This window comes from Salvia splendens, chromosome 9, assembly GCF_004379255.2.
Source record: "Salvia splendens isolate huo1 chromosome 9, SspV2, whole genome shotgun sequence".
Taxonomy (NCBI): Eukaryota; Viridiplantae; Streptophyta; class Magnoliopsida; order Lamiales; family Lamiaceae; genus Salvia; species Salvia splendens.
Window position 1 is genome coordinate 12,643,054 of NC_056040.1, and position 25,906 is coordinate 12,668,959.

Genomic DNA, 25,906 nt, shown 5'->3' on the forward strand with positions numbered 1-25,906 from the left:
CTTTTACCACGTCTTGGTTCAACATCCTCAAGACTTGACCTCGTCCTTTTTGGAGGATTAGAACTAGTGGATTCATCCATCATTCTTTCACTAGAACGATCCTCTTGCCTCTTGCAAGGGTAAACATTCTCAAAGAATATAGCATTCCTTGACTCAATCGTTGTTCCTTCAGCCACGCCAGGCACAGCTGATCTATGGACTAGGAAACGATATGCACTATTATTAAGTGCATGGCCAATAAAGATGCAATCGACTGTTTTAGGGCCTATTGCAACTTGTTTCGGAGGTGGTACTTCTACCTTCGCTAAACACCCCCACACTTTGAGGTATGAATACGAAGGTTTCTTCCCTTTCCACAACTCATAAGGAGTCACATCCCTATTTTTTAGTGGAATTTTGTTCATGATATGATTCGCTGTTAACACAGCCTCCCCCCACATGTTCTGAGATAAACCAGAATTAATCAGCAGAGCATTCATCATCTCTTTAAGTGTTCGATTTTTTCGTTCAGCAACTCCATTTGACTGGGGAGAATATGGAGCCGTTGTTTGGTGAATTATACCACTTGCATGACATAATTCTGCAAACGGGGCTATATACTCACCACCTCTATCACTTCGAACACACTTAATTCGACAATTAAGTTGATTTTCGGCTTCATTTTTGAAGTCTTTACACGCTTCAATTGCCTCATCTTTACTTCTTAATAAGTAAATGTAACAATACCTTGTGCAATCATCTATAAATGTGATGAAGTACTTTTTACCACCTCTAGTTTGCACAAATTTTAAATCACATACGTCTGTATGGATTAACTCTAGAGGTTTTGTGCTCCGCTCTATCGAGCGAAACGGTAGCTTGGTCATTTTTGCTTCAACACAGACTTCACATTTTTCTTGTGAGTTAAACTTATCTATTTTTAGTAAATTAAGATTTACTAATCTTTTTATAGCATTTAGATTTACTTGTCCTAATCTACAATGCCATAAATCGGAGCACTCAAGCAAATAAGAGGATGTGTCATCTTCCTTATTTCTTAATCCTTTTCCACGGTGAATGACCGTAACATTCAGCTCAAAAAGCCCATTCACTAGGTGACCTTCACCTATGAACTTTTCATACTTGGTCAATATAACCTTTTCACACTCAAATTCTAGTGAAAATCCATGATTTACTAGAAGTGAGCCTGACACCAAATTATTTCGGATGTTTGGGACATGCAGCACATCCTTGAGGGTAAGAACCTTTCCGGATCCTAATTTTAGGAACACATTACCCACACCAACCACCTTAGAAGAGGCTTGGTTTCCCATACATACTTTTCTACCTCCAACAGATTTGTAGGTAGAAAAAACGCTTCTCTTAGAGCACACATGACATGTGGCATCCGTATCAACAAACCATTCATTTGGATTATTACCATGGTCCACGTCGGAGACCATTGCGATCACCTCGTGATCTTTGTTGTTTATAACAACACGTTCAAATAATTTGCACAATATTGTCTCCAACAATAAGTACACAATTATATCGAACCATATGTGCATTCGTATATTTAACACCACAAGCATCCCAATTATTATTACCAAGTCTAAATTGGTCTTGCTTGTCAACTGACAAACGATAAACACAATTCTCAACAGAATTGATCTCAGGGAATTAACCATTTCGTAGCCCATGAACATTGCGACTGTTCGTTTCTTCATTCCAGCTTTGGAGCTCATATTTTCTCCAACTTCAATTGGTATAATCCTGTCTTAGAAGAGTACACTAATTTGTCTTGCGACTGTTAGAAATAATGGAAAGAAATTTCCAAGCCGTGTACAAGCGGTACTCTAACTATTACAATCGAAAGGAAACTTTGCAACAAAAAGAGGAATGAAAATTACAATGGAAATAAAGCAAACCAAATTTATAAGTCGAGTCGAGGAAAGCCCTCTTTCCGCAAGACAAATTACGCCCCGGCTAGTGCTCACGGAATGGCGTATTGCCCCCAAAGATAAAACGACTTCCTCCTAGCGTGTAGAAGCACCTCAAACCCGCTAGGCACCGGCGAACTTGATGGAGTTCCGAGAATCGAGCTATGCAATGCTCCTATATGTGAACTAGGATGTAGAGAGCTAGAGAAGAGAGAATGCTTGTTGGAGACAATTCTATTTTTGTTATAGAGAATTAATGGGATTCCATTTTAATGAAGAAGATTAGATTTATTCCGAATGGGGGAGTGACGCACAAGGGTTATGTGTCGTTATTATTGAACGACGCACAAGGATTATGCGTCGTTCAAAGACGCATAAGCATTATGCGTCTTACCCTAATGACGCATAACCCTTATGCGTCACACTGGTAAGCATTCCCGCCTGTCACCCGGGTGACCCGGGTTCGATCCCTGGCAATGGCGCATATTTACTATTATTATTACTATTATTTATTAGAGTATAGTCACCGCTATTATAATAAGCATTATTTTATTTTCTTATAATAGTGGGTAGAACATTCATTAATCAATATTGCAGCAAGGACTTTTGGAAATTATTTTATTTTATTTTCTTATAACATAAAGACTTGGATTATTTAATTAATAGTATATAATATTATGCCATGTATTTTATATAAGCGTAATCTATAAGTGAATAAAGTTTTGATTTTTATGTTATTATACAATTAACGGCATAAACAATAGTAATTTTTAAGATATTCGAAAAAAAACTTAATATATAAAATAAAATAAACAGTGGTCATAGATAATAATAGTATAAATTAATTTGTCAATGTACATGTATTCGTTTTGGGGGACCAATTAGATTGGTCATTTATTCTTAACTTCTTTAATTAATTTTTTTATAAGAGTAATATCTATTTGCCAAAAACAAATGTTTAGAATAACTCATTTTTATCAAATACTAATCACTTAAAAAAATGCACCGTTGCCAGGGATTGAACCCGGGTCACCCGGGTGATAGGCTGGAATGCTTACCAGTGTGACACATAAGGGTTATGTGTCATTAGGGTAAGACGCATAATGCTTATGCGTATTTGAACGACGCATAACCCTTGTGCGTCACTCCCCCATTCGGAATAAATCTAATCTCCTTCATTAAAATGGAATTCCATTAGTTCTCTAGAACAAAAATAGAATTGTTCCATGCTTGTTGTGATGTTGGTGTGTCCTCATCTCCCAAAACTCCACCTATTTATAGGATAAGAGTGCCTACATGAAGAGTCTTGGCATTAAGGCACCTCATAATGCTTTGAAGGTTACCTTAAGATGAAAGGCCAAAGGACTTAGGAAAAGGAAAAGTTCCCCATATTTTACATGTTTTCCTACAGTTGTTACCTGTTCTATATGGATATGAATTTCACTTGTGCAATGGTCTTTTAATCATCACCTACCTATACAGTAAACCGCAATCATAATAGAAGTGTTGTCAACCCTACCAAATTTTAAAAAAAAAAAAAAACCTACCAAATTTGAAATTTTTATTGATCATTTTATGTCCTCTACGTTGAAAACTTGATCATCCATAGGTTTTTAAATTTAGGTCTAAGGTTTCGAGTATATCCAATCTCAACCCAATACCTAGTGAATTTTGGATACTCAATACCTAAGGATTCATGTGATTGATATAAGGATTTTTTTAAAGTTTCAGATACCTAAATAGCACTGCCCGATTATAGATTAGTACATTTGTGTTTATAGTTATAAATATTTCTTTTATCTAAGATAGGGTCGTAGTCACATAGGATAAATTTATTTAATGACTCTTGATTTTTGACAATGTTTTCATGCTTCACTCTTTCAACTTAAAGTTTTTTTCGCCCATCGATTCACCACTATTACACCCGAAAAGTTCCTTATTTTAAAATTAAGTAAAGTCTATTGTTTAAAACTAGTGTATATGTATAGTCGTAGTATCATTGAGAAAACTAAAGTAGTATTGAAATTAAACTCTGAACTTGTGTTTGTTAGTTGGCTAAACGGTAGAGTGGTAATACCCCCAAGGTCAAAGGTCTAGGATTCGAATTTACTGTGATGCGGTCTTTAAATTCTTTTATTTTCCTATAAAAAATAATAATTAAATTTTAAATTTTTGAAAAAAGTCAATAAATATTATGTCAATTTTAATAACTTACTATACTTACCACAATATAATTTACATAAACAGAATAAATATGAAACATAATAATTTTAGGTTTAGCGTGTCAAATATTACATAGAAAAATTTAGAAATTTCAAATTTGAATACCCGATTTTTTATATACGGGTACCAGCGAGTACCCGAATTCATATGCCTGACCATCCAACGACCATCTTTAAATTAAGAGATAAGAAACCTCAATAAGAAAAAGAGGATTTATGAGTCTCATTAATCCTAAATCAGTATTTTAATTTAATTGAACCGGATTCACTACAAAATAATCTAATATCGCATTCAATTTCTTGCATCCTATCTATATTTAGTGATAGTATTACTTTAAAGGGCAAACTGCCTTAAAAGTCACAAACTTTTTCCATTTTCCGGTTTTTCTCATGAACTAAAAAATTGGCGTATAATGTCATGAACTTTATTGGGTTGTTGGAATTTCTCATTTGACCCGACCCTAGAGTTTTCCGATCGAAATCTTGCGCACGTGGTAAGCCTAAAATCTGACATGGAAAACTCCGGAAATTCATTAGCCCTGAAAGTCACAACCTTTTCCTATTTTCTGGTTTTTCCCACGAACTTTTCCTATACCCCGTCGCGATTTCTTCTCACGGGAATTCAGTCGTAATCCAATTTCAATTTTTTCAATTTCAAACAATCGATTTTTGTTCGAAATTAGTCAATTTTCTAGTTTGAATGTATGGTTTCAATCTCAATTTTTTTTTTTAGAATAATCACTCTAGCTCCCAAATCTCGACAAATTCAACGTATCTTTCAACAAATTAAACGACTCCATTCCAAAAGGCATTGTAGGAAAATCAAAGGAATAACTTCTCGACACTTCTCTTTGTGGGAAGCCTCTTGACACCGTGTGCCCCAAAAATCTGGCTATTGCCACGAGTGGCGGCGACGAAGGGAAGAAGAAGCTCTCTAGCGGCGCCATAGCGGGAAAATTCTCACTATAAGTGAGTCATTTCTCTAGGGCGGTTTCTCTTGCTGTTACTACTCCCTCCGTCCCAAGATAAGCGACTCGTATTCCTTTTGGGATGTCCCACTATAAGTGAGTCATTTCTCTTTTTAGCAAAATATTCTCTCTATTACTTTATTCTCCACCTACTTTATTCTCTATTCACTCGTCTATTTTTCTCTCTCTCATACTTTACTATCCCCACTTTAACTATTTAAATATGAATTCCTTAAATCTCGTGCCAAAAAGATGTGCTTCACTTATCTTAGGATGAAGGGAGTATTATTTATCCTGTGTAGGAAGCAGAGCAGGAAGAAGTCGCGGTCAGTCAACGTAGCCGCTTTAAAAAAATAGGAAAGTGACTCCTCCGTCGGCGCGCAGAAGCCCCTCGCCGCCATCGTGCTCATTGTCGTCGGCACCGATTTGAGAGTGAAGTGAAAGGAATTTGGGTATGAATTTAGGGTAAAAAATGGCGGTGAATTAGGCTAAATTTGGGGATTTTGTTGGCTAAAATACTAGTAAGCTTAATTTTACCACGTCAGTACACACTCATCACGCTCTCAGCAACCACGTTAGCTTAAAAGGACATGTCAGTAGGACAATTTTTTAGTTCGTGGGAAAAATCGGAAAATGGGAATAGTTTGTGACTTTTTGGGCAGTTTGACACGTCAGCAGCCACGTCAACTTATACACTCAACAGCCACGCCAGCTTAAAAAGACACGTCAGCTTGCTTTATGGCCGGAAAACCAGTTACAGGAAAACGGCTACCGAATGTAAAATTTATGACATTATACGTCAATTTTTTAGTTCGTAGGAAAAACCGGAAAATGGAAAAAATTTGTGACTTTTAAGGTAGTTTGCCCTTAGTTTAAATTATAAGAGTAAAGAAAGATAGTCTATGAATATTTTCTGTTGGGAATATAAAAGTGGGCCGGAATTCGTCGTCATTTCCCGGCGAGTGACGTCAGTGGTCGTGATCAAACGAACTTCTTCAACTCGCTGTTCATCGAAGACTTTCCAAGCCGTCTTCGACTATTCTATTCATAAAATTCGCGGTTCCCATTCATTTTCCCCCTGCTGACTTTTTCACACCTCAATTCAATATTCGCAACCATCATTTTGCACTCCGTTTTTCTCTTGTTCGGGGAAGAAGATAGGCTCTAGTTTGTTACAACTGAAAAGCAAGATTCTTTCGCGGAAAAGAGAGAGAGAGAGATGAATACAGTGGGCGGCGCCGCCGATGGCGCGGTGGAGATGGTCAGGAAATACAAGGCGTGGGAGGGCAGTAATGTAAATTCAATCGCTTGATGCCTTTTCTCTATCTGCCCTTTTCATTGAATCAGGGGTTTATCTGCTTATTGACTGTTTTTGGCAGAGCAATTGATCTTGAATTTGGATTAGTTTGAAATAATTTGATTAGGTTTGAGTTTTGTTAGGGGTAACTTTGATTTGATATGCCTTTTCTTCCTTATATTGTTTTGGAGCATCTCTCAATCTTGTTTGAGGAATAGGGAAGGGGAAATTTGTTTATCACTTTATTTTAGCCTCAAATTAAATGTGTTTTTCTTTAGCCATTGGAGTTGCTTGAATGTTGTGATGACTTGTATTTCTTCTTATGCATTGTCAAACACCTTAAACTCTAGTTTAAATAGATAGTTTTAATCAAGCTTATGGATTAGACTTACCTTCAAGTGGTTACTACAGAATTGTTGTTGGTTCCACCTTCAACATGTCTTAGGTCTATCTCTCTCGATAAGAACAACCCTGTAGAAAAGTGTTGTCAATCTTTCTGAAGATTTTGTTTTTCTTGCAGAAATTCTGTCTTAGGGGAAGGTTTATTTTCGGGCCTGATGTAAGATCGATATTTCTAACGGTGTTTCTTATAGTTGCTCCTGCTGCTGTCTTCTGCGTTTTTGTTGCAAGGAAACTGCTGGATGATTTTTCTGGTGATTGGGGAATTGCAGTTTTAGTTGTATTTATCGTCGAGACTGTATTTGTAAGTTCTATTCCAACCCTGAAATCTTACAGTTGTCTGGAATTTTTCTATTAGTCCAGCCACTAACAAGTTATGGATGAATCTTCACACAGTTGTCTAGCTCCGCTGTAGTGATAATTGGGAACTCGCTATAGTGTCTATCCTTCTAAACTTTTACTCTTTCCTGCAACAGTGTTAGTACACCATTTTTTTATTAGGCCTCAATCGATTCTATATTAAGAGCTATGCTTAGCTTCATTTTATGTATGGATTCGAATACAAGAAAGTTCATAAGTTTCATCCAAGAGAGCACTGGGAAATAGTCATTAATATCGTAAAACTGTTGAAACTCATTTTTTTATTGAACTAGCATGTGTTTCTGTTGGATGAATTTTAGTATAAAGTAGTTGAAGAATCTTCACATGTGACTAAAGAACTGAATTTGCATAAAGAAGGATGGAAATTATGGTTCTTTGGGACAGCCTATTAGATTAGTATATAGGAGTGATGGATTTGCTAGATAAATCTTGATACTTTGTTCTAGAACTATTGTTGTTACGACTATAAAAAGTAAGGTTTATGGAAATGGACCTTCATTCAGACTTGCGACAAGTTGTGTCATATAGAAAGTAGAAGTGCATTTCGCCTGTGAAACTATGGAAAATAATGGGAAATATGGAGAACAACTGTGTGCTCTTAGAATACTATTTTTTAAAAATTAAGTTCTGGGAATAAAGTGAGAGCTTGATTGCAATATTGAAGTGTGTTTTGTAAGATACTCCCTCCGTCCCATAATAGGAGTCCTATTTGGTTTTGGCACGGGTTTTAAAAAATGTAAAGAAAAGTGTGTTGAATAAGTTAGTGGAATGTGTGTCCCACTTATATATATTAGTTATATAATAAAATGTGGGTGAAATAAGTTAGTGGGATGTGGGGTCCACTTACCATTTATTGTAAAAGTGAAATAGCCCTCTTATTAATTTTTTACTCCCGGCTCTTTGGCAACGGACCCACATTTATTAATTTTTTACTCCCGGCTCTTCCCCAAGAGCACAACACCCACATTCATGCTCTTCCGCAAGGATATGCTCAAGGGTCCCACCATTCCATTATTTAATTTAAATACTTCAATTACTAAAAACATTTCCACAATATTAAAATGCATTAAAAATATCTGATACCATTATAAATTACTAAAAAATTAAAAATTACATAATTAAAATCCTAAAAATTAAAAATTACATAATTAAATTCATAAATTAAAAAAACCCACTACTCGTGGCCGAATTTCGTCCAAATGTGTTTGATTAGGTCTTGTAGCTCAGTGTGGATTCTGGTATCGCGCATTGTGTGTCTTGTTTTGATCCTCTCGCATACCGTCGTATGCACATCTCGGCGTGGGGGAGACCTCGCGGTTGAGCTTCCGGCTTCATCCTCGTCGTAAAAGTTAGCCGCTCTCGGTCCTTCGTCAGCTATAATCATGTTGTGCAAGATAATACACGTGCACATGATGTCGGCGATATTCTTAACGTACCACAGCCGAGACGGGACCTTCACAATGTTGAATCGGGCTTGAAGGACCTTAAAAGCTCTTTCGACGTCTTTCCGAGGAGACTCTTGACGCTGCGCAAAAAGAACCCGTCTCGGGTCTTGTGGATTGCTGAACGTCTTCACAAAAGTAGACCACCTTGGGTAGATACCATCGGCGAGATAGTAACCCATGTGGTATGCATTTTCGTTGACGGTGAAGCCGATCGCCGGTGCTACACCATTCAAAACATCATTGAAGAGTGGTGAAGAATAGAGCACGTTTAAGTCGTCGTTGGATACGGCAACACGGAAATATGCATGTCAAATCCATAGGAGGTAGTCGGCGACCGCTTGAAGGATAAGCGTTGGGCCTCCGCTTTTGTGGCCGCTTAAGTATTGCCCCCTCCAAGCAGTCAGACAATTCATCCACTTCCAATGCATGCAGTCAATGCTGCCAAGCATACTGGGAAAACCGTGGACTGTTTTGTGAAGATGAAGTAGCCGTTGACAATCTTCGGTGGTGGGTGCCCGAAGGAATTCCTCACCGAAAGCAGAACGAATGCCGTTGCAGAAATTTTTGAGGCATATGATTCCAGTTGACTCACCCACATGCAAATACTCGTCGAAGAGGTCAGCTGTTTGCCTAGTAGCAAGTTGTCGGATGACACAAGTACACTTCTGCAACGTCGAGAGACTTTGCCGACCGATTGTGTCTCTACTTAATTAAAAGTATTCAACACGAGCGGACAATGTGTTGACAATACGCATAAACAACCGTTTTGACATGCGAAAACGGCGCCGGAAGTAATCTTCTGGAAACCGTGGCTGGTCGGAAAAATAGTCGGCAACGAGGCTTTTTCTTGGCTCCCTCCCGGTCACGAGGTATGTAGCGGCGGATTGATCTAGTTGGTCGAGGAGGAGGGGCGGGGGTGGTGGCGGCGACATAGGCTTCATAGGCGGCGCGATATTGTTCATAGTATTCTTGTTCTTCGCGCTCCGCTTCAGCCATGATATCGGTGAAATCCATTTTTAGAGAGGGTTTGAATGAGAGAGGAAGATGTAGAGTAAGATGTAGATGAGTTGTATGAAAAAGGATGAATGAGAGATAATTTGATTTGAAAAATGGATGATGAATGTGTGTATTTATAGATGATTTTGGGGTTTTAAAAAATAAAAAATAAATAAATAAATTCCAAAAAAGGTAATAAAACGGCTATATTTTTGGAAATCTGAAAATATTTTTTATTAAATTTTTGGTATTATTTTCGGTATTATTTCGATTTTTTAAAAAAATTCCAACTGATAATCCGTTGGCCAATAGAAACGCACCACGTCGCCTGCTTAGCGGCACGGACGCCGTCCGTCCCAGCGAGCACCGCTGCGGATGCTCTTATTGTGGGATGGACGGAAATGACAAAATAGGACTCTTATTGGACGGAGGGAGTAATAAAGTAGTGTTCGCATCCGGAGAAACTAATTGATGTGGCAATCTTTTGTGCTATTCCAGGTTTTGGTGCTGCTTCTTTTGACTTCTGGAAGGGACCCCGGTATTATTCCTCGCAATGCTCAACCTCCCGAACCGGAAATGTATGATAATAGTATGGAATTGGGGTCTGGCCAAACTCCTCGCTTGCCTCGTACAAAAGATGTTATAGTTAATGGAGCTACTGTGAAAGTCAAATACTGCGACACTTGTATGCTGTACAGGCCTCCACGCTGCTCACATTGTTCGATATGTGACAACTGTGTGGAACGATTCGATCATCACTGTCCCTGGGTTGGACAATGTATTGGACTGGTAAGTTGTATTTTTGAATTTTCAGGCACTTTTGTTCTATACCTCAGTTAAAGCCCCTCAATCAAGCTTTCACTAAATTTATACTTCGAAATAAAGTTATATAGATGTGTTTTCAGGGAGTAATATTCCATTTCGTGAAGATTTCTTGTTATGGTTAATTGTTCTGCACATCAATCTATCTGAATGTTTAAACTAATCTTGATTTTGTATGCAGAGGAATTATCGGTTCTTTTACATGTTTGTCTTTTCCACAATGCTGCTTGCCTTGTACGTTCATGGGTTTTGCTGGGTCTACATTGTAAAGATAAAGAAGAGTGAGAATTCCTCCATATGGAAAGCTATGACTAAAACACCTGCCTCCATCGCACTCATTATTTACACTTTCCTGGGACTCTGGTTCGTTGGAGGGCTCTCTATCTTCCATCTCTACCTCATTGCAACAAACCAGGTGTGATTTGCACGTACCCCTCCCTCCCTGTTTTTGGTATTATATTTATAGGGGCGACCCTTGTAGATTTCATGGTTGATTTTTGAGCATGGTTTTTTTTCTCTACAGACGACATATGAGAACTTTAGATACCAATATAGCAGACGTGGCAACCCCTACAACAGAGGAATGGTTGGAAACTTTATGGATATCTTCTGTGGCAGTATTCCTAAATCAAAGAATGATTTCCGGGCGAAGGTGCAAAGGAAGCAGCCTATGATGCCTTCTCACTCAGTCGGTGCTAGTTTTGACAGTACGACTTTTGCAGTTTCCAAGAGTCTGCAAGGGAAGTCAATATGGGACGAGGCGAATGACAGAGCCCTCGCCATAGGGTCGAACCGGGTAACCCTTTCTAGTAATGGTCATAGTGTAACAGAATATCAGCAATACTTGTAAAGTAATGATATTGGGAATCAAGAACATTGAGCCAAAGAAACTGGCTGCCGGATTGGTGTTTGTGCATATGTAGTTGTTTCAATAGAATTCGGTTTTGCTATTCTCCATCTGTGTGTGTCTGTTTCTTAAATATATTGATATTGGATTTAGAAGAGTAGCAGTGATGCATTTGACCTCAGCCTTGTGCTTTTCTTGCTGTGGAATGTAAATCACTTGTTTTTAGAGGAAAGAGTTGAATAACAAAGGTGAGAGATTTGGAAGTATACAACCTTTATTAGTGCTACACCAACAGCAATGTAATAATAACATGCTTTTTTTTATAAATACCAGAATATTTATTTTTGTAATTAATTACATAGAAAGCAATTGTACAAATGGATTTTTAGTTCATAGAATAAAAAAAAGGTTTAATTTGAAAAAAAATATACATCAATAATATATATGAACAAGAAAAGCAACTTCTTCTACATGAAGGAAAGAACGTATGCAACCCTCTTTCAAGTCAATTTCCTCCTCCAACTCAATCTTTTGAAGTATTTTCACTTTTTTTAAAAAAGTACTGTATAACCTTTTCCATTCTTTGATTTTTGCTTTCAACCTCAATTCATATATTCCAAATATACCAATAAAATGCCCCCTTTGAACTACTAGTGGAAGTGGAAAAGTTTATAACAAAAATCACTTGCAATAAAATTCTATATTAAATCCTTGTCTAATGAATTTATTTTATTTCTCCTACGTGATTAATTGTAAATTGTTTATAAAATCGAAATTATAACTGTAAGTAACACACTGATCTGATCATCACCAGTATTAGAAAAAAAAGATTATATACCTACTAAGCAAAAGAAGGAATCAGATTTCAATCTTTATGACATGAATCTTATATTATATTGGAGAAGTGAACTTTAGATGTCAGAAATCCATAATTTAAAGTAACTAGTAATTAGATGCAGGGTTTGAATTTGTGGCAAAAGCAGTTCCTTCAACAAAAAGAAATTGTTATGCAAACAAGTATACATCACTATCTCTCACTAAACGTTAATCAATGAATAACATCTCCATATATAAAAGCTCCAAAGAGCATACCTTCCGTGCAAGCTCGCAGGCTATCTCCTCTCTCTCTCATCTCATTGTTGACATGGAGAAGTTGAGTTTAGTGAGAGAAGGAGAGAGCAAACTGCCTCCTGGATTCCGATTTCAACCCACGGATGAAGAGATCGTCTTCCAATATTTGTCGCATAAAACATTTAATCATCCCATGCCTGCTCTACTGATCCCTGAACTCGACGTCTTCACTTATGATCCAAGGGAGCTTCCAGGTAATATATATATATATATAAATATATATATATATATATATATATATAGGGTTGTGATCAATTGAGATTTTTTAGCCTAATTGAGAATTGAGATGCATTATAAGCCACTCATTTTTATTAAATGAGTGGTCCAGAATTTGCCACATGGAAAATATTTTTACATTAATTAATTATGAAAGGGCAGATTTGTAATTTCATCATACATTTTATTTAATAAATATTTTTTTATTTTTTTTAAATTTTTTTTTATTTTTTTCGATTTTTTATTTATTTTTTATTTTATTTATTTTTTTATTTTTTTATTTTTTTATTTTTATTTTTTTTGTCAACTACATATACAATTCATGTCAACTACACACATATAATGTCAACTACATATACAATTCATGTCAACTACACATATATAATGTCAACTACATATACAATTCATGTCAACTACACATATATAATGTCAACTATAAGCTGTTGACATTTGATGTGCAGGCTATTGACATTTGATGTGCAGGGCTATTGACATTTGATGTGCAGGCTACACATCGTAGTTGACATAATGTCTCACTAGTTGACATCGCGCGAAAATTAAAAATAATTAAAAAAATAATTAAAAAAAATTTAAAAAATTTTTAAAAAATTTAAAAAAAAAATTAAAAAAATAAAAAAAAATTACATTTTTTTTAGTTGTTGAAATTTTAATACGAGTTGTTGACATTTGATATTTTGGCTATTGAAATGAAATGACGATAATACCCCTTAGTTGACATAATCTACTTGCAGTTGACATTTCAAAATGAGTGGCTGAAAATGCATCTCAATTCTCAATTAAGCTAAAAAATCTCAATCTAACAGGACCCTATATATATATATATATATAGGGTAGTGATCTATGGTAAACACTCCTTAAGCAAATAACTAGAGAACAAATCATAGCCACAAGATCAAAAAAATCAAGGGCTAATATTAATTTTCGAATTTAATGAGATATTAGCTCCCTCAATCACAAATTTACTCCATAATAACAAGTCAGGGGTATTTTGGTCATTGCACAGCGAATTAAATCCAATTTTGAAAATTGAATTCAAACCGTGTCGCGTCTTCTTCTCTTCTTCTCTCTTCTCCTCTTCTCGTCGCAGTTGGCGGTGTCGCAGAAGAGAGTTTTGGTGGCGACAATGGCTTCCGTCGCTCGCCGTCGCCGTAGTTGTAGCTTCGTTCGTCGTCGGCGCGGCGCTCAGGACCTGAGTTTTTATTTTCCTTTCTAGGCTATGGCGGAGTGTGTATGTAATATATATTGATTTGCGGTGTTTGGGGGTTTGGATCAGTTGAATTGCTGTGTTTGGGGTTTTTGAAATTCTTTTTCGGTTTGTAATATTCATTCGACATTTTTATGTGTGACTTCTAACAGTGTGTATCACACTATTAGATATTCATACTGTGCATTTGATGTTAATTAGGATAAGTAGTATAAAATTGTCATTTTCTCCAAATCATATTGCCCGTAAGTTCTTACCAATTTTGATGTTATTATTATATTGATTTCATTACTTATTTTGTTGTTGTTGTTTATACTATAAGAGTGATGTGTTTTGTAAACAAGAGTGAAGTAAAATCACAATAAGAGTGATGTGTTTTGTAAACAAGAGTGAAGTAAAGTCATGCTACGAGTGATGTGTTTTGTGAACAAGAGTGAAGTAAAATCTGAGTAAGAGTGATGTGTTTTGTGAATAAGAGTGAAGTAAAATCTGAGTAAGAGTGATGTGTTTTGTGAATAAGAGTGAAGTAAAATCTGAGTAAGAGTGATGTGTTTTGTAAACAAGAGTGAAGTAAAATCTGAGTAAGAGTGATGTGTTTTGTGAATAAGAGTGAAGTAAAATCTGAGTAAGAGTGATGTGTTTTGTAAACAAGAGTGAAGTAAAATATGAGTAAGAGTGATGTGTTTTGTGAACAAGAGTGAAGTAAAATCTGAGTAAGAGTGATGTGTTTTGTGAACAAGAGTGAAGTAAAACCTGAGTAAGAGTGATGTGTTTTGTGAACAAGAGTGAAGTAAAACCTGAGTAAGAGTGATGTGTTTTATGAACAAGAGTGAAGTAAAACCTGAGTAAGAGTGATGTGTTTTGTGAACAAGAGTGAAGTAAAATCTGAGTAAGAGTGATGTGTTTTGTGAACAAGAGTGAAGTACAATCATGCTAAGAGTGATGTGTTTTGTAAACAAGAGTGAAGTAAAATCATGCTAAGAGTGATGTATTTTGTTACCGGGTTAAAGACATTGAAAAATGTCGTTCAAGGATGTAATTGAACGCACATCGTGCATCACAAATTCAATTTGACAATCACTCCAACAGTTCACCTCTGTTTCTTGAAACACAATTTTTTATTTAAAATTTTCTGAAATCATACCATATACATATCACACTACCATATTTCCATTCTTTGGAGAAAATTCATATGCTTTTTTTAATGTAAGAAACTACTACTATGAATCAACATCCAGCTGCACCGAATCCCAGCTTCCCTCCGGCGACATCATACACCACTTCAAATGTCAATTGCTGCGTGTTTCCGAAGATTCCGGTGTCTGTGGCGTCTCCGTTTCCGGCGAAAGCAAGGCACGCCACCGTGGAGCAAACCGATATCAGTATCCCCGACGTGATGAGGTCGATCTTCACTCCGCCGCCGAATGCGAACGACACGGTGGGGATTGTGACGGTCGTGTAGTTGGAGAAGTCGAAGCTCGTGTCCAAGATGGAGTACGCCGGCGCCGCCGGGTAATTCTTCATCCCGTCGCCGGAGAGGAAGTGGAGTCGTGCTCCGTCACCTCCTTTGAGAGAGAGCATAGTGTGTCTACGAGAATGGTGTGTGTATATGTAGGAATGGTGTGTGTGTTTGATTTCCCAAAATGTCCCTATGCAATTTGTATGAGTTAAAAATGTATGCTTATTTTAGTCATTGGATTAAGATAATGTGTGGCTGAGATTTGTTCTCTAGTTATACACTTAAGATTAGTTATACCTTGATCACTACCCTATATATATATATATATATATATATAGGGTAGTGTTAAACTCATATTTTCCCCTTAGATTTAAGTTTCTACCCAATCTCGGTCGTTGGATTAGGAGGATGGACGTTCTAGATTATAATCTAATTTAACATCTCGCGTTTCATTATTTACCCAGTTTGATGCATCATGAGGGTGATTTAGTCTTTTTGTGTACTAAAAAACGTTGAAAACCTATTGACCAAAATTTAAGCGGGCTACTCCACTACTTTCCATCGACTAAATACATCCTTCATCACCAATCGCATTTACGCAAAAATCTCGCTCCAGATTCTCTCTCACGAACGACGCCACAAATTCCTTCCAGTGCCAAAAACCCTAGCCGCCGCTGTTCAAAAGCGCGGCGTTTTCTCGGAGATTCACCGCTGGGTGCCTTGCTTTCCATAATCCCCTACGGTTTGAACTAGATTTCGTTGGACTACAACAGCAGGTAGGGTTTCGTCGTATATTGTTCGATTTTCAACAATCGTTTTCCAAATAACCGACCGAAATAAAACAACCACACCAAGATTCAATAGATTACCATCAAATCCGTGATTATTTGTTGCTAAATTCTGTAATTTTGTGATTGTTTACTGTTGCGCGCAGATTTCATCATGACTAAAAGAGGTAGACCTACAAAATCGCAACAAACACAAGAAGGGGGTGAGTTTCTGTTTGCACGCTGCTCTGGTTTTCTGCATCTCATATTTGTCAATTTGATCCTACATGATTTAGTCCTTTTTTACATTATTTTCTTGATTCTGTGCATTAATTTATCTGATGTTTCATTTGTTTGTATGTCAGTGGTCATTAGTGTCAGCATATATGCTATATTAGTGTTTCATTACTCTTATAGATCAAAATATCATGAACTGAACCTTTTAAAAGTACAGGTAATATGTGTGGGTGTGCATTGTTTGTTAAAAGATAAGCATTGTGTAAAGTGGATACTGATGTGTATTTGTCATTAATGAAATTAGTTTGTTGGTTAAGAGTATATTGTATGATTCATCATGGTTAGGTTATAATTGCATTATTTGCTTTAGCAATTTCATTATTTGGAATGTTAATTTGTTACCTATATTGATATCGTGTATGATTCATCATGGTTGTGTTACTGGGTGAGCATTCTGATTTTTTGGTTCGTCTCCCAGATTTATCATGACGAAAAGAGGACGTCCTTCAACTTCACAACCATCCCAGTCTGAAGGTGAGCATTCTATTTCATTTGCATGTCCAATTCCTGGAATAATTGCCAGCTTCTGTACATGAAGTACTGGGTGAATGCAATATTCATGGCCGCATTATTTAACTGAATCTGTACATTATTTACCTATTTGTATGCATTAATTATCATGTTTTAGGCATTATAGACCTGCTGTTGTACATGGGTCAATGAGTGAATGCAGTAGTTGTATGTTCATTAATTGATTGAATCTGTACATTATGTAGCTATTTCTATGCATTATTTATCATGATTTAGCCATTATGTGACTTGTGTTGTACATGGGTCAAAGAGTGAATGCAATATTTGTATGTTCATTACTTGATCGAATCTGTATATTATGTAGCTATTTCTATGCATTATTTATCATGTTTTATGCATCATTTGACTGCTGTTGTACATGAGTCTAAGAGTGAATGCAATATTTATATGTTCATTATTTGAGTGATTCTGTACATTATTTGGCTATTTGAATGCATTATTTATCCTGTTTTATGCATCATGTGACTGCTGTTGTACATGAGTCAAAGAGTGAATGGAATATTTGAATGTTCATTACTTGACCGGATCTGTACATTATTTAGTTATTTTAGTTCATTATTTATCATGGTTTATGCTTTATGTGACTGCTGTTAGACATGGGACAATGGGTGATTGCAATATTCTTGGTGCATTTTTTGATTTATTCTGAACATTATTTGATTATTAAAATGCATTATGTATCAGTTTTTAGGCATTATTTTGATGCTTCTGTACAAGGGTGTATAAGTGAATGCAGTATAACTGTCCACATTATTTTATTCTGTCTGTACATTATGTAACTAATTGTATGTTATTATTTTGTATGTTGTACAACATCAAAGCAGCTAAGATTGGACATCGACGAGGCGGTCGATGATATACTACCAGTAGGAATTGCCCAAAAATTTCAGGAGCGATTATCAGAGGCCGGGACTAGTATAGCTTCGGAAGAGACGGAGGATATGAAACCAAGGGGTAGGAACGTCGACCATCTGTATTGTCGACGAACCCCAACAGAGTTTCTGAATTGTATTAAGAGTTTAACTCCACCACAGAAGGAAGCCGTCACAGAACTTGTACATGAGTCTAAGAGTGAATGCAATATTTGTACATTATTTAGCTATTTCTATGCATTATATATCCTGTTTTATGCATCATTAGACTGCTGCTGTACATGAGTCCAAGAATGAATGCAATATTTGTATGTTCATTACTTGAGTTATTCTGTACATTATTTGGCTATTTGAATGCATTATTTATCCTGTTTTATGCATCACGTGGTTGCTGTTGTACATGGGTCAAAGAGTGAATGGAATATTTGTATGTTCATTACTTGGCCGTATCTGTACATTATTTAGATAATTTAGTGCATTCATTATCATGGTTTATGTTTTATGTGACTGCTGTTGGACATGGGACAATGGGTGATTGCAATATTCATGTGTGCATTTTTTGGATTTATTCTGCACCTTCCTCATCCCTTGTTTGCGCGTATCAAAATCAACAGCGCGAGCATATACATCGTATAACTCGAATGCGAAATCTAATGATTGGAACTTCTGACCAACGACGGGCTTCGATTCCGGAGAACATTCAGGCACAACCATAACTGTATACAAACACAAATAAAAAAAATGTTTTGGATACTAAGACATTATAAGATATAAAACGTTCATTACAGAGGCATAAAATAACCATTACAATGCCAAATGTGTACATTACGTGAATTAGGTATTTGGCTATTGTTTTGTTACTTAATACATAATACACACTATACCCTAGGATAGCTAAACCCTAAAGGAATGACTCATAGTCGCGGTCTTTCGTAGAGGTTGTGTTTCTCAAACTATACTACACCCCTAGCCCCCAGAATTGGGCAACCCGAGGGGAATGAATGAACCCTAAGCCCCACATAATCACAATCTGGCAAACATGTTTAAACCATACTACACCCTAGCCCCAAGGATTTCTAAACCCTTGGGAATGATTGAAACTAAACCCAAAAAATCAAACCGTCCCAATCCTGACATATTCATGAAATTGTATAACACAAACAAACAAACCGGCTCAGAAAACCTTTACATTGCAGTTCACATATCGTTCATTATATAGTCAATATCATCCATTATCTATTAACATTTGGTGCATTATTTGTATCGGTTTAAACTACTATCCTAGCCCCTGGGCTTGTTAAACCCTTAGGGAAAACAGGAAATGTGCGTCAAACATCGAAACACGGCACAACTTAAATTAAACGGGGCAGGATAAATGTTCATTATATATCACAAATAATGCATTACAGAAACTAAAACTACGCATTATACTACACAATATGTACATTATGTATATCTGTTTTAAAAAATGCCTACTCGCTATGCATGTGCAACCCCAGACGAATTACTGTAGCTCGTGTATTTGGACAACGTTTGTTAGACTTAGAACATACTACACCCTAGCCCATAGGCTTGTTAAACCCTTAGGGAAACAAGAAACGTGAACCAAACATCGAAACACGGCACAACTTAAATTAAACGGGGCAGGATAAATGTTCATTACATATCACAAATAATGCATTACAGAAACTAAAACTACGCATTATACTACACAATATGTACATTATGTATATCTATTTTAAAAAATGCCTACTCGCTATGCATGTGCAACCCCAGACGAATTACTGTAGCTCGTGTATTTGGACAACGTTTGTTAGACTTAGAACATACTACACCCTAGCCCCTAGGCTTGTTAAACCCTTAGGGAAAACAAGAAACGTGAACCAAACATCGAAACACGGAACAACTTAAATTAAACGGGTTAGTATAAATGTTCATTACATATCACAAATAATGCATTACAGAAACTAAACTGCGCACTATACTATATAATATGTACATTATGTAAATCAGTAAAAAAAAACCTACGTACATTATATGAATATTTACATGCATAAGCATATCCTGGTGTATGCATCATGTAACTGGTGGTTTTTATTGTTGAAGAGTACATGGAATATGTTGATGTGCATTACTTGGTTTAATCTATTCATTATTTGTTTGTACATGTTCAGGTAATGATGAATTATATGCAATATACTATACATTATATAACATAAACGAGTGCATTACATAAGCGTACTTATACATTACATGTATAATTATTTATACATAGTCATTCAACATTAAATCAAACACTAAACGGATGGCACCAATTCGTGGAAATACGTAAATGTTTGGAATCGCATATTATACCACAAACCTGGGCCCAAAAATCTGCAACCCTACGGGAATGATTGAAAACCAATTTAACATGAAATAACAACACCTATAAGCTTGAATGAACCGTATCAACAACAAAACCATTAAACAACTAAACTGATTCAATAAATCAATACCCAAGCACACAAACATGAAACACGAATTCGCTGATTTAAACATATTGGGTCGTACGGCGGAATTACAAGTAAAAATTTTGACAGCAACCAAATCAATACACATGGGCGAAAATTGCAATATTACCTTCTTCCATTGGTACTCGAAACACCGGGGATGAACCGTATTCGTTAGATTTAGATACAAAACATTTGTTCACCAATGACAGAAACTTCGATCTGCAAAAGGAACTCGGCTAAACGCGGGATTATGGACGCAATGAACTAAATCTGGAAAAGATTTGCTGATAAACTGCAATCAGCGTGGAGGGAGGAATTCACGCCTCATACCATAACTAACTAGAAGAGAGAATTTCAATTTTACCCTTCACACGTAAAAAACGCATGCAATCTGATAAATGGATCAACTTATTTTGTCCGTTAGATCGGCTGAAATAAAGGGTGGAGATTAAGAAGGAAATTGAATTTAATAGGTAAAAAGGATTTGAATACAATCCTATATATATATACATCTCGTTTTCGTACTTTTTTCATTGTACAAGTTAAATATTTGCGAATTCGAACAATAAATTGTAGGTGATGGAGAGTAGGAGATGTATTTTTTTTGTAACAAGGAAGGTAGGAAAATGGGGAGAGGGAGTGAATGTGGTGTCTGGAAGAGTAGCGGTTCGGCCAAACAAATAATTTGTTCCAAAAAGATGTGGGATCAGAAAATCGTACGTATTTCATAGACGTACTCATGCATGATTGGATCATGCATGAGTACTGCCTTGCTCTATCACAAAGTCAGCAAACACATGCGAGTGACCAGGTATTCCTTCCAGATGTGATACCAATTTAACGTAATTCATAAGAGAGTACTAATTTATTTGTTGGTATAATATAATTATGTTTGCAGGGTTGCTTGGTTCGAATAGGAAACTGGACGCTGTGTCGTGTAATTTTAAGAAATCGAGAGTTAGTGGATGATTTCTCGAGTGATTCTTCTTCTTGTTCTTCATCCGATTCTAGCATTTTTTCGGATGTTTCTTCGGGTTAGAACATTAATCTACTGATAATGTATGGTATTCCTCAAAAGGTTCATGGATTATTGAGTGCGTCAGTGAGTAAGTGAAAAGTGAGCCGAAAATACCAAGGAAATTCTCTAACTAAAAAAATTCTCTCCCTCTCTTCGTAAGCTTCCTGGTATTTATAGGCGTGGCTCAAATCCCTAGGGCAACGGTATTCCTGATTTGACGATTGTGCCCTTGAGGATTTCACTATTTTTCTTCACTTTTCTCCTTTATTCCTTCTGCCCTGGTAATTGTCTTTCATTCCTGGGTCTGGCAGATTTTTCACGCACCTGGACTTATAAATGCATGTTAGCACCGTAGAAATCACAGAATTTATATATAAAATAGATGCACGAAACGAGCCTTATCACAGGCTATTAGCTAAATAATCGGAGGTTCATGTCTCCACACATGGACCGCGTTCTTTTGCTTCCGCTGTGTCGGTTAAGAGGCAATGCCTATTTTACTTTTGACTCTGATAATCAGAACTTGTATGAACAGTCGCTCGAGTTTGCAGGATCGAGTGTATTTTGTTATGAGTATTACCCTATCGACTTTATTTTGTGTGTCTCGTTCTGCCTTGGCTCTAATTCCCCCAAATTCTATCCCCGCTTCTTATAATCCCTCCTTAGTCACAATTTTCCCGAGTTATGCTATCCTTAGCTAACTGCGGTCGTGACAATTATTTACAAATCCGCGCACATTATTAGATACTATTGGTACATTATTTACTGTACCAAATCTTAAACGCATTAAAAAATAAAATTTAAATCATGTGGTAGTGCTATAACCTAGCCCCATGGGTTGTTAAACCCAAGGGGAATGATTCAAACTATCTGCCCTTTGTAATGGTTCCGCTTGTGAGTGGGTACTACAACCTAGCCCCATGGATTGCTAAACCCAAAGGGAAAGAATTCAATTTCCATTCAACATTATTCTCTTCAATCTGTACATTATTTACTGATCTGTGCACATTATTAGATACTATTGGTACATTATTTACTGTACCAAATCTTAAACGTATTAAAAAATGAAATTTAATTCATGTGATGGTGCTATAACCTAGCCCCATGGGTTGCTAAACCCAATGGGAATGATTCAAACTATCTACCCTTTGTAATGGTTCCATTTGTGAGTGGGTACTATAACCTATCCCCATGGATTGCTGAACCCAAAGGTAATGAATTCAAATTCCTTTCAACATTATTCTTTTTAATCTGTACATTATTCACTGATCAATGCACATTATTAGATACTATTGATACATTATTTACTGTACCAAATCTTAAACGGATTAAAAAATAAAATTTAATTCATGTGGTGGTGCTATAACCTAGCCCAATGGGTTGCTAAACCCAAGGGGAATGATTCAAACTCTCTGCCCTTTGTAATGGTTCCGTTTGTGAGTGGGTACTACAACTTATCCCCATGGATTGTTGAACCCAAATGACATGAATTCAAGTTCCTTTCAACATTATGTTCTTCAATTTGTACATTATTCACTGATCAATGCACATTATTAGATACTATTGGTACATTATTTACTGTACCAAAACTGTAAATGTCGAAAATTTACAAGATGTAACTCAGGAACAGAAAACACGAAACACTGTAAATGTTAGATGATTTCATGAAAATAAAAACGACAATCGATGAAAAATAAATCTGAATACAAAGATGAACTCATCACAAACAAATACAGAAAACCATAGATGTCAATTACACGACTAATACAATAACTTTCTACCAAAATTGGTGAATATCAATTAAGTAACTGAATGTATAACCTTCTTCCATTGTTGACATGAATGAAACGAGAATGAGTGAAATCTCGAAAAATGAAGACGCTAATGAAAAAACAGCAGACGTGTTGAATGGAAAAGAGGATTCGCGACGACAATCAAACACTGCAGATGTCTTCAATGGAAAAGAGGTTTTGCAATGATAATTCAGAGATATAATCTCTCAACAAATTGTTATGGGACGAGAAAATAAAAATTGCAGACGTATTCAATGTAGAAGACGATGATAATTCTGGTAGAGAGTGATTAACATTGGCGTGTAATAGGGATGTAATCTTCCAATGTATTTTGGCTGATGATTGAGGGAGGAAATCATGGAAACTACCATAACTGAATCTTAATCCTATACCAAAAATGACCCTTTCCTATTAATTTAATAATTTTAATAATCAAAATCAGCTTGATTTTTGGCCATCGGATTTTCAAATCGTAGGGCTAGGATTAAAAAGGAAGAATGAACCATATTTACAAAAAGAATATGATTATATATATATATATATATATATATATATATATATATATATATATATATATATATATATATATATATATATATATATATATATATATATATATAGGGTCTTGTTAGTTTGAGATTTTTTAGCTTAATTGAGAATTGAGATGCATTTTCAGCCACTCATTTTGAAATGTCAACTGCAAGTAGATTATGTCAACTAAGGGGTATTATCGTCATTTCATTTCAATAGCCAGAATATCAAATGTCAACAACTCGTATTAAAATGTCAACAACTAAAAAAAATTAATTTTTTTAATTTTTTTAATTTTTTTTTATTTTTTTTAATTTTTTTTAATTTTTTTTTAAATTTTCGCGCGATATCAACTACTGAGACATTATGTCAACTACGATGTGTAGTCTGCACATCAAATGTCAATAGCTCTGCACATCAAATGTCAACAGCTTATAATTGACATTATATATGTGTAGTTGACATGAATTGTATATGTAGTTGACATTATATGTGTGTAGTTGACATGAATTGTATATGTAGTTGACAAAAAAAAATAAATAAATAAAATAAATAAAAAAATAAAAAATCGAAAAAAAAATAATTTTTTTTAAAAAAATAAAAAATATATTTATTAAATAAAATATATGATGAAATTACAAATATGCCCTTTCACAATTAATTAATGTAAAAATATTTTCCATGTGGCAAATTCTGGACCACTCATTTAATAAAAATGAGTGGCTTATAATGCATCTCAATTCTCAATTAGGCTAAAAAATCTCAATTGATCACAACCCTATATATATATATATAATATTTAATTCCGCTCCCTCCATACTCGGGTTCTGGAACCACCACTGCTTCCAACTCATACCCATTATCCGATGTGAGATATAATTTGCTCTCTCACAAAACTTTACCTCTTATTTACAAACATGAGTTATTAATTATATGTATCTAACCCTTTTCAAGCATAAGAGCATCTCCAACCATTTACAATAAACTCAAACTCATTTAATTCATTTTGATATAAATGTTACATTAAATATGATTTACTTCAATCATTTACACTAAACTCAAACTTTAAAAAATATTCTTTATATTATGCCCTTTTACACTCAAAATTTGAAAAAGTTTTGGATTTAGTTTAGTGTAAACCTAAAGATAGATAATTTTTACTTAAAAATTAAAAATGAAATTGGTTTTGTAGTACTATTGGAGCTAATTACTTATCTCATTTTATATTTTAGTGTAACATTGAAGTTTTGAAGATGTTCTAAAAGGATAGGAATTACGTTTGTCTCAATTATGGCCCACATTCTGAATTCAAACGATGGGATTTGGGATTCTGATTATGTTTTTGGGTTACTATTTGAACACTACCGTTCTGAATTGAAAATGAAACAACCGTTTGTGATTATAAAGAAAAAAAAATAGTAATACTACCACTACTACTACTCCCATTCAGTCTTCCTTTATAAATAATAGAAAAAGCATGTACTGTATAAATGCGATTAACTGCATCCAAGTGTCCATCTTCCATTGTAAATAACCAAAACATATTTACGCAATTAACTGCAAGTTAATATCATTAAATAATACTCCGTATTATTGTGATTAACTAATTAACTGCATCCAAGTGTCCCTTGAGTAAGATATAATTAGTGGATCATGGGCTTTTGAAATCATATAGCCCACAATTCGGAATTCAGATGTTTGGATTCTAGAGGCGGCCCATAATTGAAATGATCTGCAAAGATGGTCTTTTCAACGCTAAATTGAAATTTATGTACTTACGTTCAAACCTCAATCTTCAATCTTCAATCTTCAAACTTCAACCATGTATTCAAGTCGCCGATACATGTAGCCTTTCCGAGAAGTCCTCAAACCTCATACTTCAAACTTCAACCAACTCGCACAATTTCCCATTTTATAATACAGTACTTCCTAGAAAAGTTCATACTTTTGCTAAGTAAAGTTGGACTGAATCGGAATAAAGTATATATAAGGATTTATTAAAAACAAAAATGTATTGAAACAAAAAATAAAAATAACAAAATTTAATGATGCATGCAACATCAATTATCTGTTAAAACTGTAATTTCATTCAACTACTTTTTTGTAAATGAACAAATAATTTAATTACTTTGAAGAATATATGCAGGCAACAAAAGGTGGTTGCTAGTATTTAGTAAGGGTGGGGCCGTGGGGCCTTGGCGATTTGGCGGGGCTTTGACGAAGACAAATGCATGCACATGAAATAAAACATATGCGAGGGACAAAATAAGCAATA

General features: G+C 35.5%; 1 protein-coding gene and 1 long non-coding RNA gene across 3 annotated transcripts; both read left to right on the forward strand.

Moving 5' to 3' along the window:
• The first annotated feature begins 6,023 nt into the window (after positions 1–6,023).
• On the forward strand, positions 6,024–11,406 carry LOC121749534 (probable protein S-acyltransferase 7). Of its 2 annotated transcripts, XM_042144100.1 has the most exons (5): positions 6,024–6,403; positions 6,927–7,109; positions 10,126–10,416; positions 10,631–10,864; positions 10,973–11,406. In XM_042144100.1, exons 1-5 carry the CDS (start codon positions 6,329–6,331, stop codon positions 11,297–11,299), a joined length of 1,110 nt encoding a protein of 369 aa, XP_042000034.1. In that variant the 5' UTR covers positions 6,024–6,328; the 3' UTR covers positions 11,300–11,406. The 2 variants fall into 2 exon arrangements, with proteins under 2 accessions (XP_042000034.1, XP_042000035.1); XM_042144101.1 differs by lacking the exon at positions 6,927–7,109.
• A 408-nt stretch (positions 11,407–11,814) lies between these two features.
• On the forward strand, positions 11,815–14,065 carry LOC121749535. The gene is made up of 2 exons (XR_006039637.1): positions 11,815–12,621; positions 13,752–14,065. It is a non-coding gene; the product is annotated as an uncharacterized LOC121749535 (long non-coding RNA).
• The last annotated feature ends 11,841 nt before the right edge of the window (positions 14,066–25,906 follow it).

Bases quoted from the DNA above. Each gene is read 5' to 3' on its own strand.
- LOC121749534 (XM_042144100.1), top strand. From the start codon at position 6,329: ATGAATACAGTGGGCGGCGCCGCCGATGGCGCGGTGGAGATGGTCAGG. The intron at 7,110-10,125 runs GTAAGTTCTATT...GTGCTATTCCAG, and splicing joins TTATCGTCGAGACTGTATTT to GTTTTGGTGCTGCTTCTTTT. The intron at 10,865-10,972 runs GTGTGATTTGCA...TTTTCTCTACAG, and splicing joins ACCTCATTGCAACAAACCAG to ACGACATATGAGAACTTTAG.